The sequence below is a fragment of the Symphodus melops genome, assembly GCF_947650265.1.
Source record: "Symphodus melops genome assembly, chromosome: 3".
Classification (NCBI taxonomy): Eukaryota; Metazoa; Chordata; class Actinopteri; order Labriformes; family Labridae; genus Symphodus; species Symphodus melops.
In genome coordinates this window covers 30,466,600-30,481,756 of record NC_136693.1, presented here as the reverse complement: position 1 = coordinate 30,481,756, position 15,157 = coordinate 30,466,600, and the positions used below count along the sequence as shown (strand labels likewise).

At 46.7% G+C, this 15,157-nt stretch overlaps 1 protein-coding gene across 4 annotated transcripts in view; it reads right to left on the bottom strand.

Moving 5' to 3' along the window:
- The window catches only part of LOC306821226 (NT-3 growth factor receptor-like), a 180,401-nt gene that overhangs the window by 15,957 nt on the left and 149,287 nt on the right, over nt 1-15,157 (bottom strand). For all 4 annotated transcript variants that reach the window (XM_079339517.1, XM_079339519.1, XM_079339518.1 and 1 more), the window contains 3 exons: nt 10,066-10,196; nt 6,307-6,479; nt 4,307-4,550 (listed from right to left, as the gene is read on the bottom strand). In XM_079339517.1, the coding sequence (XP_079195643.1) occupies nt 4,307-4,550; nt 6,307-6,479; nt 10,066-10,196 (548 nt within the window). The remainder of the gene's footprint in view (nt 1-4,306; nt 4,551-6,306; nt 6,480-10,065; nt 10,197-15,157) is intronic.

Here is a 15,157-nt window from a genome sequence, read left to right as displayed (position 1 = left end):
AACCTATGCTGAGCTCTCACATTACCTTAAAACCTCTCCGGCAGTTAAAAGTCAGAGCGATCCTGCAGTCAGAGTTCTTACAGGACGTGTTGTCGTGGCAACCGCCCTGACAGCTGAAAGGAGTCCCTGATTGGTGCTGCTGTGAACATGTTTTCTTCCTCAGGTCGGTTTCACCTGGTCGTCATGACTACGGTCAACTCGGAGAGGGTGTGGGTGGGGGGGGGGGGGGGGGGGGGGGGGGGGGGGGGGGGGGCTAGCAGGGAGAAAAGCTCCCATGATTCCCTGCCTGTCTCGACGCCATCTTTTGTTATTGTTTTGATTAAGCGCCCCCTGGTGGTTGTATTCACACACTCTGCCTTTAATAAAATAATTCAAGCCAATTTGAATTGGCATCTTCCTGCTTCATCCCAGTTTTGAACTTCCTCGTTCCACTCCTGGCGGCGTGGTCGTTTGCTCTTCTGGCTGCATTGTTAGCCGTGGCACAGAGTCGACTCACGTGGAGTCGCCAGCTGCTTCTCTTCAGCCGTCAGTGAGGAGGAGAGCGCGCTCCGAGGATCACCTTTTGGCTCCAGGTTTGCACAGCCAGCAGGACTCTTTATTGTCGTGTCAAGGACATGATTCCTCACCGGCCTCCCACTTGTGAGTATCTGGCTCGCCGTCCTGGCCTGAAGCTGGGCCCCTGCAGTGTTAGGTGAAAGCTTTTAGCCCACACTCTTGACACTTCATTATTTATATAGTGTATCTACAGACCCCGGCACAAACAGCTCCTTGTTTCCCTGTTAGGTCTTATATCAGGAGAGGCCACTTGCAGCTTATCTCCACCCATCCTGTGGCTGAATAGTTCGCTCCTATAAATTAGGCTTATAATTGTTCAGACAAGAACAATCAGCCGCACCATTTAATCTTTCGGCCGAGCTGTACCTCCCTGCTAAACCAGCTGTGACTCGGTCTTCAGAGACGATTATATGAACTGTTCTTTGGGATCTAATGAAGAAACACACACACACAGCTTGGGCCTGAATGTGTCCAGTGGGGGCCACCTGAGCTCTCACTGCTACACGGATATTTAGTGGGAGCTGCCAAGGACACACTCAGTAAACACTAAATGGATTTGGACTCATATAGCACCTCTCTCGTCTCCTTCAGTCCCTCTGAAACACTGACGGCTGCTCCATCAAGGACACGTCCACATCTGGCTGCAGGAGCTGGAGATCAAATCCCCGACTGTCCACTTTAGAGACTGGTGTCGTCAAGACCAGCCAAGACCATGACACACCCGAGACCAGAGTGCCCCAAGACCGAGACAGGACCAGGACATTTAGGGATCTTTGCAAGGTCCAGATCAAGGCAGGACGAGACTGAGACCGGGGGGGGGGGGGGGGGGGTCTCTTTTAATCACAGTCACGAGGTGAGAAAGAAGCCCATCGGTGGTGGTCTAGACCGGTCTGGATTCTGCCCCGTCTGAGACCGAGACAAAATGCTTTCGGTTCCGAAACAAACCTGAGACCTTGAGGAAGTGGTCTTGAAGAGACTTGAGACCAATAGGCCACAGCTGCTCGGCCATACTGGTTTTACTGGCTTCCTGAGGACGGGTTGGATTTTTACAAAGGGAAGCTGAAAGTTTAGACTCACCTGAAAAGGACTTAAAATGACCCTGAACTAGGAGCTGATATTCCTCCCATACTCTGATAATACTCAGATAGCCTCCGTTAGCATCCGAGCTAAGGTAGCATTCTTGGACAGTGCTACCACAGCATGAAAGATGTTATGAGAACTTGCTCGCTCTCTCTCTCTCTCTCTCTCTCTCTCTCTCTGTCTCTCTCTCTCTGTTCTACTCCTGTGAAACTTCTGCTTCATGCTGCTAAAGTTACTTATTGTTGCTTTAACAGGACAATTTGGTCAGATCATCTTCAGCACCATCTTCATCTGAAGGGGGGGGGGGGGATTTTCTTGGCGTGTGTCCCGTTTCAGTGCAAATCTGTGAAGAGACTGAGCTGATGTGAAATACAGAAGGACTATCAGGGCGACTACAAGGAGCAGGCGTGCAATCAAAAGCAGCCTTGAAATGAAAACTACACAGACGGGGACGTCACACGGGGAACCGATGCGTTTAGATCCCTTTTCCCTTAACAGGAAGTCTTGATGATGCAACATTTGCACGGCCTATTTTTCAAGATAAAAGGCCTCACATCTTCCATGGTTTCCATAAAGCTGGCCGCCACGAAGCCGCCACTGTCTGAACATACAAAGAGCTTGTAATGACTGTAAGCAGGGTATTTATAAAGCCTTTGTGCTGTGTGAACTCTGAATATTATCTGGCTGGAAGATTAAGATGCCATGAAGCTGCAGCTCAGAGTGTGAGGACGCTCTGTGATATTCTCTATTTCAAAGAGTTTAACACGTGAAACAACAACAACAGCTGTTAGACCGAGACAATGCTGGAGTTTATACTGGTGCTACATATGTTCATATGTTGTTGTTAAGTGTTGTGTGTGCGGTTATAACCCTCTGCACACAAGCTGCTTCTGCTGTGATCAGAGAACTTTTGCACGAGCGTTCTAATAAAGTCCTGCGTGTTCGATTTTCTGCTCACCCTGAGACGTCCTCATTTACGACCTGACATTTCTCCATCCACTGAGGGCCAGAACTGTGAGGAAGCTTTACAGACACATAATCAAACATCCCAACACCAGGCACACACACACACACACACACACATAATCCTGGCACATTTCTTTGACAACACAAACAAAATATTCACATTTTAATAATCTATGCCGCTCACAGATGGTGTGCAAAGACGAGCTATGTTCCAAACACCAAAGACGTCTCACTCAAATTTCCTTACAAAAGATTTCATGTGTGCAGAGCTGCTGCAGCCAGCAGGCGAGCGCTCCATGACTGCTGGCGCTGCCCCCAGCTAAGTCAGAGCTGGCCCGGCTGCCATGCAGAGAAACACAATCAGGTGCACCTAAAGTCATATCGCACCAGCAGGCCCGCCAGGAGATCCAGATAGTTAGCCGCCATCGCTTCCTGATATGCATTCATTTATGCAACAGAGAGCAGAATTCTTCGTTTGCAGCTTTCAGCGTTTCTAATCGTGTTGAACAGAGAGGACGACCTGAATGAGGAGCTGGATAAACGAGGCTGCGAGCGAGGGGCCGGAGGCTGTGCGGGCTCAGCTCCATCCACAATGCTAAACCTCTGCATCCTCATAGGAATGTATGAGCGCTGGTGTGAGGGCTGCACAGCTCAACACAAACATAAACACAGAAACAGAAAATGAGCCCAGAGGAAGCTGCAGTTTTTCACCCCTTAGAATCCTCTTTGCAGTCTTCGGCTCAGTTTGGACCCAATTACAAGAAAAGACAAAGTGAGACTTTTTCTGTCTGCAGTCAGCCAATCATTGAGCCACATAAAAACTAACTTAATATTAACAGTTAGAGACATATTAATGCCAAACTGATTTTTGAATTACAAAACACTTGGCAGAAACTTTAAAGGCGAGGATGCTGTTACTGTTTTAATTCAGCGGAAGAGCCGAATGCTCGCTTTGTAAAATGACCAATCAGAGGCCTCGCATTCAAAACGATAAGAGATGTTATCGAGTCACACGGGGGAATCATGTGAGAGATTCTCTCTGCTACCCCCCCCTCGCTCGCCCCGCCCCGCCCACCCTGCCCCGCCCACCGGTGAAAACGGAGTCTGTGTTGACCGTCGTCAAGAAAATGAATAAGGTGGAAGAAAAGATGTGTCGCGGTGTTTCCCAGCACAGCGTCCAATCAGCAGCCTGTGTGTGATGGAGGCGGGCTGCACTCGTGTGTAGCATCAGTGTTTAAGAGGCAGACAATTCTTAAGAGAGCAAACATGAACCGATCAGCAGAGACGCTAAAGGAAGGGTCACAAAGTTTAAGGTACAAAGACTTTCTCCTGAAGAGGTCAGGACAACAAAGTCAAATTATTATGTTTTCATTTGCTGTAAAAAAAAAAAAAAAAGTTTTACGTCTCAGAATTGTCTCTGAGACAGAAGACAAAAGTCACGTTTAATCTTCAACAGAGCTCATTTTGGTCTGCAGGAGACAAAAAGGAGACATCATCAGGATCTTATCCTGAAGTTGACTCTGCTGTTAGAAGACGAAATGAGATGTGTAAAGAGTCCCAGCTACATCAGCGAGGAGTTTAGCTCATTTATCAGATTTATATTTGACCTTTTTTTAATTCTCATGAAATGTCATGAGACACGATGAATAGAAAACGCTGCCACGTGTGCATCAACCTGCCGAGAGGTGTGGAGGTGAAGACTCACCCTGTAGTAGTCACTGCTGTAGATATCCCTGGACATGCCGAAGTCTCCAATCTTGACCAGCAGACCGTTGCCCACCAGGCAGTTGCGCGTTGCCAGATCTCTGTGGACAAAGTGCTGCGAGGCCAGGTAGACCATGCCCGAGGCGATCTGGCTGGCGATGTGCAGCATCTGGGAAAGGCCCAGCTCTCCGTTGGACTGTAGAGGCTGGCCGTCGACCAGGATCATGGCGTCAGGGCCGTGGGCTCTGGAAGACAAAAAGACATCGACACAACGATTTATTGACAGTAACACAGCGGTGACAGCGTGATGACGTCATGGAGGAGCAGCGAGCAGAAGCTCGTCTGACTGCTAATGAATTAAAGCTCTTTCATAAGAGGACTTCAGCGCTAATTCATCTTTTCAGAGTTCCATGTAGATTTCACTTCCTCTTCATTAAGTGACCCGACGCTCCTCGTGTCGCTCCCTTCGTGCCGTGGGAGGAGCGTCGGGTGGGCGGAGCAGAATAAATGTTGGTCACGTTTGGCTGAAAGAAGATTCAAGCAAACAAACAAAAGCTGGAAGTGAAATAAGAGTTCATGGCTTTGAAACAGACGTCCACTCTCTGCACTCGATTTCTGTCTCCAGTCCGACGTTGCCTCAGCTTTAGCTAATTAGAGCAGTGGGATTTCATTTATCCAGTCAAACGTTCAGAGTGGTTTCGCTGGGCTGTGACGAGCGAGCGTGGAGCAGATCGATTATAAAGCACGATCAGGTTTGATTGAGAGGACGTTCGTTGTTCATATGGTGCCTCTTTCTGTCATGTTGATGAAGTCACGGAGTACACGTGTTTTATTTTGAAACTGTGCGCTCCCTTGTCTGACTTCCTGTCCAGCTCGGTGCGGGCTTGCAGCTGGCTCCGCCCACATAGACTCGGTAAGTAGCGAAGCAGAGCAAGAAGAGAATCTGAAGAGAGACGCTTGGCGTCACGTGGAAACACTGACTGGAGAGGCTAGGAGCGAGCCGTGCAGCTGCTGGGACTGGGACGCCATATTACAACGGTACTGATGTGTGAAGTTTAAAGGTTTGAGGACTAAACGACCACAATTTAAGTCATCTTAGTGAAATGTTAAGAGGCGTTTTTTGATTCCCACCTGAAACGGTTCGATCGTGTTCGATGTCGAAGCGTGAGTTCATCTCTTCTGTCGAGCTTTGATTCTGATCTTTTGTCTCTCTCGCTTTGTTTGACTTCACAGACGACTCGTAGCGACTGAATACGTGCACGCAGCGCGGCGTTTATCTGAAGGTTGAACTGGACTTGCACATCAGATACCGTGTTCGTTCTTATGATTCTCCACACATCTCATTTGTTAAATGTGACCAACAGGACCGATAGACCAACACTCAGCCTTGTCTTGCACCTTGCATGAAAGAATTTCATCATTCGCGACATTGCCTTTCATTTCAGGAACGATTTCCCAACAGAAAGTCTTCACGCACTCTTGACTCCTCACACACACACACACACACACACACACACACACACATGCACACTCAATCATAACATGTCATCTTTTCTACTCTTTCTCAAACTTCAGACATAAGAAAGACCTCACACACACACACACACACACACACACACACATGAAACGACACACTTCTATCACAGACTCCTCCTGTGCACGTTGACATCCACCACAGTGACGCTTCCCATTACCAAAGCGCTCTCTGTACCGCCGTCTTGTCGCTTTTGTTGAGGCTTATCACGGGTCACTTCCCTCGGCACGCTCTGACATTACCCAACAAAAGCTCTGCAGCTCTCATGTTCGCTAACCCAGAAACTGTGAAGTCGGCACGGTAACGTATCTGCTGCAGGAATCACAAAAACTAAACTTTTCTTCATCTCTCTCTGAAGTGTTTGTATTTTCATTCTGTCAGCTCATTGGCTGTCGGCTCACATGATGAGTCTCTAATTGGCTCGCCCCGCACCAGCCCGGTAAATTAAGGTTCATTGAAGAACTGACCTGAGGAATTTGTTGAGGTCTCCATGCTTCATGTATTCAAAGACCATGATGAGAGGGTCTCCGTCGACGCACACGCCGTAGAATTTGACGATGTGGTCGTGCTGCAGATTGGTCAGCAGCTCTGCCTCCCTCTGGAAATCCTTCCTGGCAGACAGATTGGGATCCTTCAGCGTCTGAAAGGGGAAAAGACACAGAGAGGTTTACAGGTGAAAAAGGGGGACACTGACCTCTTGACGTCTCGGAGAATCCAAGCCCTCTCGCCATGTGATGAATCGATCGATGGATCATCTGAGTGTCAGCCAATCATCTGATTGTTGATTCCCCTGATTGTCCATGGAAGCCTTGGTTAGCGAGGGGCGATGAATATGTGGAGGCTACAGGACGAGTGTGTGAACAAATACGAGGCGGTAATGGTGCATGGTTGGTGAGGACGGCGTGCTGCGTCTTTAATCTAAGTGTCTGCAGGTGGCTGTCTCTTTAAGGACGTCATTTGTTGCCTCTGTAACTTTGTTAAACGTTGTAATCAGTGATGGAAGTATTTATCATACAGACTTGAACAAGCATCTTTCTGTGCGTGCATGTAAACAGCATGTCTGAAATATGATCGAAACCAGGAACTAATGTCAAAGTCCTCTTTATCTGAGCCACGGTTCAAACTAACAGTAAATATATACAAACATACAAAGGATCAAATAAAAGTACAGAAAGATGTGAAAACGACAGCAGCAACAAGAAATGTGCGAGGACTTGTATTAACCAGGTAAATATCTATATAAGGACCTAGCTTAGCGAATGAAATGATAAATATTTGTTTTGTCAGAAGTACTGATGGGAAGTTTGCAAAGCGCCTCTATTTACAGTTCAACATATGTGATGATGAATCAGAGGCACTCATTACTGCTGCACATAGTTCCTACAGCTCGCAGAGCAGACGTGCTTTTACTGCAGCGACTGAACACAAAACAAATAGATGAGATTGGTGAAAGGACGGGGCAGGTGGGGGCTTGTACACCTTTGAAGAGGAGCAAACATGAAATATTAAATCTGGATGAGAGGTCGTCTGAAGCCGACAGTATCAGAAGAAAAGAAAATCCAATATTGTGCCGTGTTGCATCTTCCATTCGAGGGCGAAAGACTCCGGACTGTTCAGCAACAACAGCAAGAAAAAGACTGAGCGCTGATTCTCTTCATGTCTTTGAGTTCTGGAGTTCTGCTGTCCCCGCCCGCTGCAGACATCAAGGTGGAAAGACCTTGAGATGGAAATGCATTTACTCATATCTGCTGTTCCTGCAGGAGAGCGGTCGAGGTGGTCGAGATGTACGGCGGAGTCGGTAAAACGGCCATAAAATTCTATTACCAAATCAAACTGCACTCTTAAGGAAATGTTTCTTGTCTGGGCGTCCCTCCAAAACAATACCTCCAAGTGCTCCGCCACAATAAATTGGGGGAAAACGCCACTTTGAATTCTCCCTTTGTTGACCTTTAAGTGAATTCAGAGAGTCTCTTTCAGCTTTATGGCACACAGGAATATGTTTGGATGGAAATTCACATGGAAAAATAAAGATGACATTGCAGAATGGTTTTATTGTGGAAGCGATTAACCTTCGTTTTTGATAATCCTGTTAGGCAAAGAGAAGCGACAGCCAGACACTCCATCGCCTTCATCTCAATTCTTCACAAGAACGTCTTCACCCGTCGTCAAGGTCAGGATGAGTTTCAGGTGTGCTGAGCTTGCAGCCTCGTTACCTGCGTCGCCCTGATTCACATTCTGACGCTTCCTCGTCTTCACGCTGTGAGCTGCCAAGCACGACTTCATCCTGAGCACTGAGAGCAACCACACAGGCGCAATGCCTCCAAATCCTTTAAGCTCTTTAAAACAAAGCATCAGGTTCACTGGGGTTTCATCTTCTCCCGGTCCATGGCTGCGCCTTGGACAGGTTCTGAATGTACAAAGACAGGTAGAGGTGGGGACGCTGGGCTGCAGGTGGGAAACCCCTCAGCTCCCAATCAGAACACTTTAAACTATTCTTATCTGCATTGTGTCTCCTCTTAAAGAGCTTAAGGCTCCCTTGATTGACAGTATTCCCTCTCCATGTTTTTATATAGCATATGTCCAGTTTGCTCATGTCCATCAGTGTAAACACAACAGGGATTCAACAGGACACAAGTTAATGGACCGTCCTTTAGAGTAACACTTGGGTCAGATATCATCTAAGAAAGGAAGAGTGTGCAACTTTTTCATCCAGTGGATGTCGCCATTGAGCTCCAGCATGAAACCAAAGCAAACTGCTGTTAGGCCACGCCCCCTCTGTCCTGAAGTCTCCGCTCTCCTCCCCTCACGTTCAGTTATCAATCAGAACGATTAATCACCATTAAGCGCAAGCAGCGGGAAAAACTGTCCCTGGCTGCAACAGTATGTGGAGCGGATGACCATGTGGTCCATGTAAACACGGCTCTAACAACAACACAGCTGACCAGACTTATGCTTCTCCGTCACTGTAGACAGTCAGACAGGAGAGAGCGGGTTTCTGATATAATTATGTTCAACATTTTGCCTTTAAAGACTGAAACAGATTTTATATCCCCAAAAAACTCCAATCAGGAGCCAGCTAGCTAAACCTCGCTAAACAATGGGACTACTCCAGGGTTCCCTTTGAATGACCTCTGTGTCCGTCACTTCTCCCTTTTGTGTTTCTCACTCACTTCTCTGTAATGAGCAGTGAAATAAGTTTCCTGACACGTACGTAGTGACAGGGACATGAGCAGTGTTGAAGCATTGTTGGTCCCAGATGGCTCGCTAACAAGGAGCTATTGCTATGACTAATAGAACCAGATATACTGCGATGGTGGCGGTAATGATGAGTTGTCCATCGGGGTAAAAAACAAAAATTGCCAATCAAGGAAGTTGGACAAGTCACTGTGGTGAAGCTGTGAGGCTGCGTCCAGCTTAGCTTCGGTCTGAATATGAATCAAAGTCAACAGAGATGCTAGCTCATGTTTATATTATGGGAGGGTCCATTCATTTCGCCAAACAGGGGCTCAGCCACGTGGTCACATGGCTTTAACAGCAACTAACCACACTCAGGGTCTCAGAGGGAAGGGCAGCTGCGTCGATGTGCTTGTTAAGCAGTGACGGTGCCGTTGGCGACGTGATCCCGGCCCCAGCATGGTATCAGTAATGATGTGAGGCCGGGTCAGGCCTCAGAGTATCACATCTTTGTTTGGCTGAGCAGCTTAAAGGCAGGTTAGGTGAGAGCTGGAGCCCGGCGTCGCCCGTCTGCAGGGATCAGTACATCTATGAGGGCACCGCTTGATATCTCCTGCAGCTTCAGCGTTAAGCCACAAGTTTCAGTGTTCTCACAATTAATTGCACGACTTTCTGAGCAGGTGTTCGCTTGTTTTATTACAGCTTTGTATGTCTACATTGCCAACCTGTGTTCAGCATGACAGCTCGCCTTTCTGTCATTACGCAGCAGGTCCCTGTTAGCATGACAAGCTAGGCTAGCTAAGCAACAGCTGCAACCCTGAGATTGATTGACACATGCACAGACCAGTCAGTGTTGTTAGCATGGTGTGTTGTTCTGGTTAGTTAAACTGGGACAGGGACTGTTTAAAAGTGGGACATATTAGTGGTTTGTAGATATTCGTGGAGACTTGATGCAGGCAGCTTTAAAATGGGACGGTCCAGGTCCAATCGAGACGTTTGTTCGTCCTATCCAGAGAAATACATAACACTTACAAACACAGCCAAAGACGTACCTTGACAGCCACCAGCATCTTGTCCTTGGTGGGACAGAGGTTGTAACACTCTGCCAGGAAGACTTTCCCAAACGCTCCTTCACCCAACTCCCTCTTCAGGATGATGTCTCGCCGCTTTATGTGCTGGACGACTACGTCGCCGACAGGCAGAGGAAGAAAACAGAGAGGGAAGAAGAGTCGTTAATTTAATGCCTTTTTCTCAGATATCAGTAAGAATATGTTCACTTTAACAGGACAGAAAACCAGGCAGTGTTTGCAGAAAAAATAGATACTGATGTAGATTTTCAGCCCTGAAATAAAAAATGTGTCATCATGTCTTGAAAAAGGATTGAGAGAGGGAATAGAAAGGAGGGAAACCCTGATGGTGCAGGAATGAAGACAAAGAGAGAGACAGACAAACTGTATGTGCTGCTTGGTTAGTGCAGCTACTGTGTGCAGAAAGAGTACTAAATATGTCAAGCTCAATTACAAAGAAGTGTATGAACACTAACTGACGCAGAAGACATCTGAAACCCTTTTGAATACTTAAAAATCTGAGCAAAATAGAAGGAAGCTCTTGCACTTCAGCCGCTCTACAAATGGAGGATCGGTGCGCTCAGAGAAGGACGGGAGACGTTCAGAATGTGAGTCACATAAATCACTTAAGACACATTTATTAAAGTGCCAAGGGCTCATGTTTCGACCAAGAAGCAACTCTGCTCATGAAAAATTAAACTGATGTGTGTAACATCCTGCAGTTCCTGGAGTGTCCACTAGAGGCTGGCTGCAGCAGCACAGGAAGTCACATACACACCCATTCAAACAGCCTGTTTTTACAGCAGACATGAACGTGTTTACAGCCTGCTTCAAAAAAACAAACAGGTGTCTCGATCGACACACACTGCAGCATTTCCAGCACAGAAACTGCCGTCGATGGGACTCCAGCGCCCCCTGCAGGAACAGAAGGGGGACGTCACTCAGGCTGCGTCCATTAATATCTACAGTCTATGGGATTGTGTGTTGCATCTTCAGAGTCAGTCCTGCCGTGCTGTCCATGTCGTGATTCTTTGCTCTGATTTTTACAATTTGAGACACAATGTTGGATTAGAGGAGAACCGAAATTTAAAAAGTCCACTCCCCCCAAAGTCTCCGAAGTCTCGAGGTGAGACGGCGGTCTCTCTCTGAGCGTCTTATACTATTTAGTGTAAATAGCTCCCTTCAACAGGAACGTTCAAGAGCTACAAGACATTTGATCTATTTTTGCAAATGTGCCGTTCGAGTTTTTTTCCCCTCCTGTTTTAGAGTTTGCGATCGCAGAACTGCTGCTTGTTCTTCTTGTCTAACAAAAGTAATGAGCGGCGCAGGTAGGAACCACCCGATGGTTACAGATGAAGGTAACATGGAGCCACAGCGGGATCCGTTAGATGTGTACTCTCTCTCTCTACCTGACGGACTCAGGCAGGTGTAGGAGTGTGTTGGCTCGTCCACAGACTCTCTCACCATGCCTCACTCTGAATAAAACATGACAGCTTGTAGGTTTACCACAAAAAAATACCAGGTTTCTATAAATGTGCACACGTACACCCACTCGTGTATTTATACGCCAGTGCCAACAACGACACATTTGGGTAAAGACGAGGGCACGAGGAGAGCGCTTCACACCGCAGTTTAGCTCAGTCTGCTGTGAAATATGAATGAGCATGTTTATCGCTTAGCAGAGTGAGTGAGGGACAAAACAAAGTGACTCAATATGAAATCACATCATAAATAAGAAATCCAACTGAAGGTCACCCTCTGAACCAAAGACATCAGCAGCACAAAGAGTACTTTATATATATACTGTATATTATAGACAAGAAGAGAGGTTAACTGAGCAGTGTAGGACTGTTCTTATTCAAATACATGAGTTTCAAATCTGAGCTGCAAATCATGAAACAAAAAAAATAATAAAGTTCTTCCTGTTTTGACATTATATCAACGACGATCGTGAGTTTGTATATTGTGTTTTATTTTGAAATTGACCCGATGCTCTGTGAGCTTCCTGTCCGGGTCGATCTGTTCCGTCCTAAATAGACTCAAAACACTTTCACTCCACATTCACAGCACATCTTGTGTACAGAGGCAGAGGTTGTGGGTTTGAATCCGACCTGGGCACCAGCTCCTTCACATGTCCTGTCTCCTTCAGCTGTCTGAGCCAAAAGGGCCCAAAAATATAACTTTAAACCCCCCCCCACTTGTCTCTGTTCTTTTTGAACTGCCCTTGAACAAAGAGGATGTACAGGAGTTAATTTGTGTTCCAGTAGACGATAGATTGTGATGCCGCAGAGACTTCACTCAGCAGTCTCGTGACTCATCTTCAGGCTTCCTGATCACTCTTGTCAGTCAAGTCACGAAGTCACGAATGCGTCCCGAGTAGACACATAAACTCTCTATCCATCCTCCATCTGTGTGTTCTTTGGTGTCTTAAAATCACACTGGGTGCTGCGTAAATATCATAAAATATGTCACTGAGGACTCAAGGGTACACAAGACGATATATATATATATATATATATATATATATATACTGTGAAGACAGAGACGTGTCTGCAGCCAAAGCTCCTGAGCTTCTGTCATCAGCAAACAGAGCAGAGAGGCAGCAGTAACGCTGAGAAGAACCACAGCTATTGGTCAGATAGATGCTGCAGCTCGTTTAACCTGCTTCAGTGTCGCACGTCTGTGTTCAGGCTTTGCAAACAACATTTAAAAACACTGTATATATTTAACTCATTAGATCTCTGAAGGAGATGATGACAAACTCAACAGTTCTCGTTATAAAAAGGCATCAAGAAGCGTTGATGAGGATTCTTCTGATTAGTTTTGCAAATAAATCAGTCCAACATCAAAACAATATTTGGTGATTTAAATACGTAGCTATGCTCCCCCCTCCTCTCACACAGCTCTGCATGTGGTGGACACTGTAGCTTCAGTGTTTAGCCAGCTCTGCATGTGGTGGACACTGTAGCTTCAGTGTTAAGCCAGCTCAGCATGTGGTGGACACGGTAGCTTCAGTGTTTAGCCAGCTCTGCATGTGGTGGACACGGTAGCTTCAGTGTTTAGCCAGCTCTGCATGTGGTGGACACTGTATCTTCAGTGTTTAGCCAGCTCTGCATGTGGTGGACACTGTAGCTTCAGTGTTTAGCCAGCTCTGCATGTGTTGGACACTGTAGCTTCAGTGTTTAGCCAGCTCTGCATGTGGTGGACACTGTAGCTTCAGTGTTTAGCCAGCTCTGCATGTGGTGGACACTGTAGCTTCAGTGTTAAGCCAGCTCTGCATGTGGTGGACACTGTTGCTTCAGTGTTTAGCCAGCTCTGCATGTAGAGACACTGTAGCTTCAGTGTTTAGCCAGCTCTGCATGTGGTGGACACTGTATCTTCAGTGTTTAGCCAGCTCTGCATGTGGTGGACACTGTATCTTCAGTGTTTAGCCAGCTCTGCATGTGGTGGACACTGTAGCTTCAGTGTTTAGCCAGCTCTGCATGTGGTGGACACTGTAGCTTCAGTGTTTAGCCAGCTCTGCATGTGGTGAACACTGTAGCTTCAGTGTTTAGCCAGCTCTGCATGTGGTGGACACTGTAGCTTCAGTGTTTAGCCAGCTCTGCATGTGGTGGACACTGTAGCTTCAGTGTTTAGCCAGCTCTGCATGTGGTGGACACTGTAGCTTCAGTGTTTAGCCAGCTCTGCATGGGTCTGTAAAGCTTTCTGCGTTCTAACCTCTCTCCATGTTTCATCTCCAACATTGATCCTAGTTTGAGCAGCTTTCTGCTGCTGGAGCTTATTAGAAACATGCAGAGGCTTTTTAGCTCGGGTACAATCACTTCTATCTGAAGCAGTTCCACTGCCCGCTTCCATCGCTGCAACACCTGTTCACCTGATAACTGCTCTCATATCTGGCAAACCCAGGGGCGTCCAAAACGGCCTTCAAAGCCCCGCCTACCTTCTCTGGTCCAATCAGATCCAGAGCATTCAGGAGCAGAATCTAAAGTTAGAAGGAGGACATACTGGCTGCTGCATTGTTGTCAGAGAAGCTTCAACACAGCAGGTTTCCTTCATGATCACACAGGAAGAGAGCAGCTCTCTGATTGGTCCTTTAATGTCTGTGTGTGGATGAAACTAAATATTTCAGCTATTTTTCCAATTGACCGTTCACGAAGGATGCCGACAATGTTTCCTGCAATCCAACAAAACATCGTCTGACATGCAGCTTGTCTTTGAAGGCAGCTTTGTTCAGGTTTCTTTATTCCCAGGAAACTAGTAAACGTGTCATGCCACTACGTGAAGTTACCTTTAAAGCAATTTAGATAGATAGATAGATAGATAGATAGATAGATAGATAGATAGATAGATAGATAGATAGATAGATAGATAGATAGATAGAATTTAGCTTCACAGAAGGTTTAAAAATAAGCTGCCATTATTCAAACTGCACATATCAAGTATCATTCTCACTACAGCTCCATGAACGCCACTTCAACATGCTGAGAAAGGCTCCACGGGCTGCTCCACACGCTGCAGTTGCTTAGCAATAACCGGACAACCTCTGATCAGACTTCATACTTCTGCATGAACGGGTAAGATTAGTTAATGTAACTCCACCTCCTCCTAAGGTTCACTGGTTTGTGATTGGTCATGTGATTCTTGCAAATGTTTGGACGCAGAGACGAATGGAAGGCAGCATGTCCTCTCGTTCCCTCCGTCACTCACACAGATTACTACTTCAGTCTGAACCCTCCTTTTTCTACAGTCTATAATTTGCGACCATCTGGCCGTGAGCGTGTTGAGGAGGTGATTCATAACAAACGTCACCTGCTCCTCTGGTGTTTTTTCGTTAGCGAGCGTCCTAACCGCCATTTCAGAAATCAGTGTTAAATATGAAGAAATGTCCCAGTTTGAAAGTAGATCAGAACAGAAGTGTCTGCAGGAAGTGGCTGCCAGTTTGCAGGGTGAGAGGCCCACCGGGGACGCTGACACATCGCTGCTGTCAGAGCTTCAACCTCCAAAAGCTCCGCTCTCCAAAAGTTGAGAAAAACATCCTTCAGTCTACAGCCGAGCATTTTCATTCAAAAGTGATTCG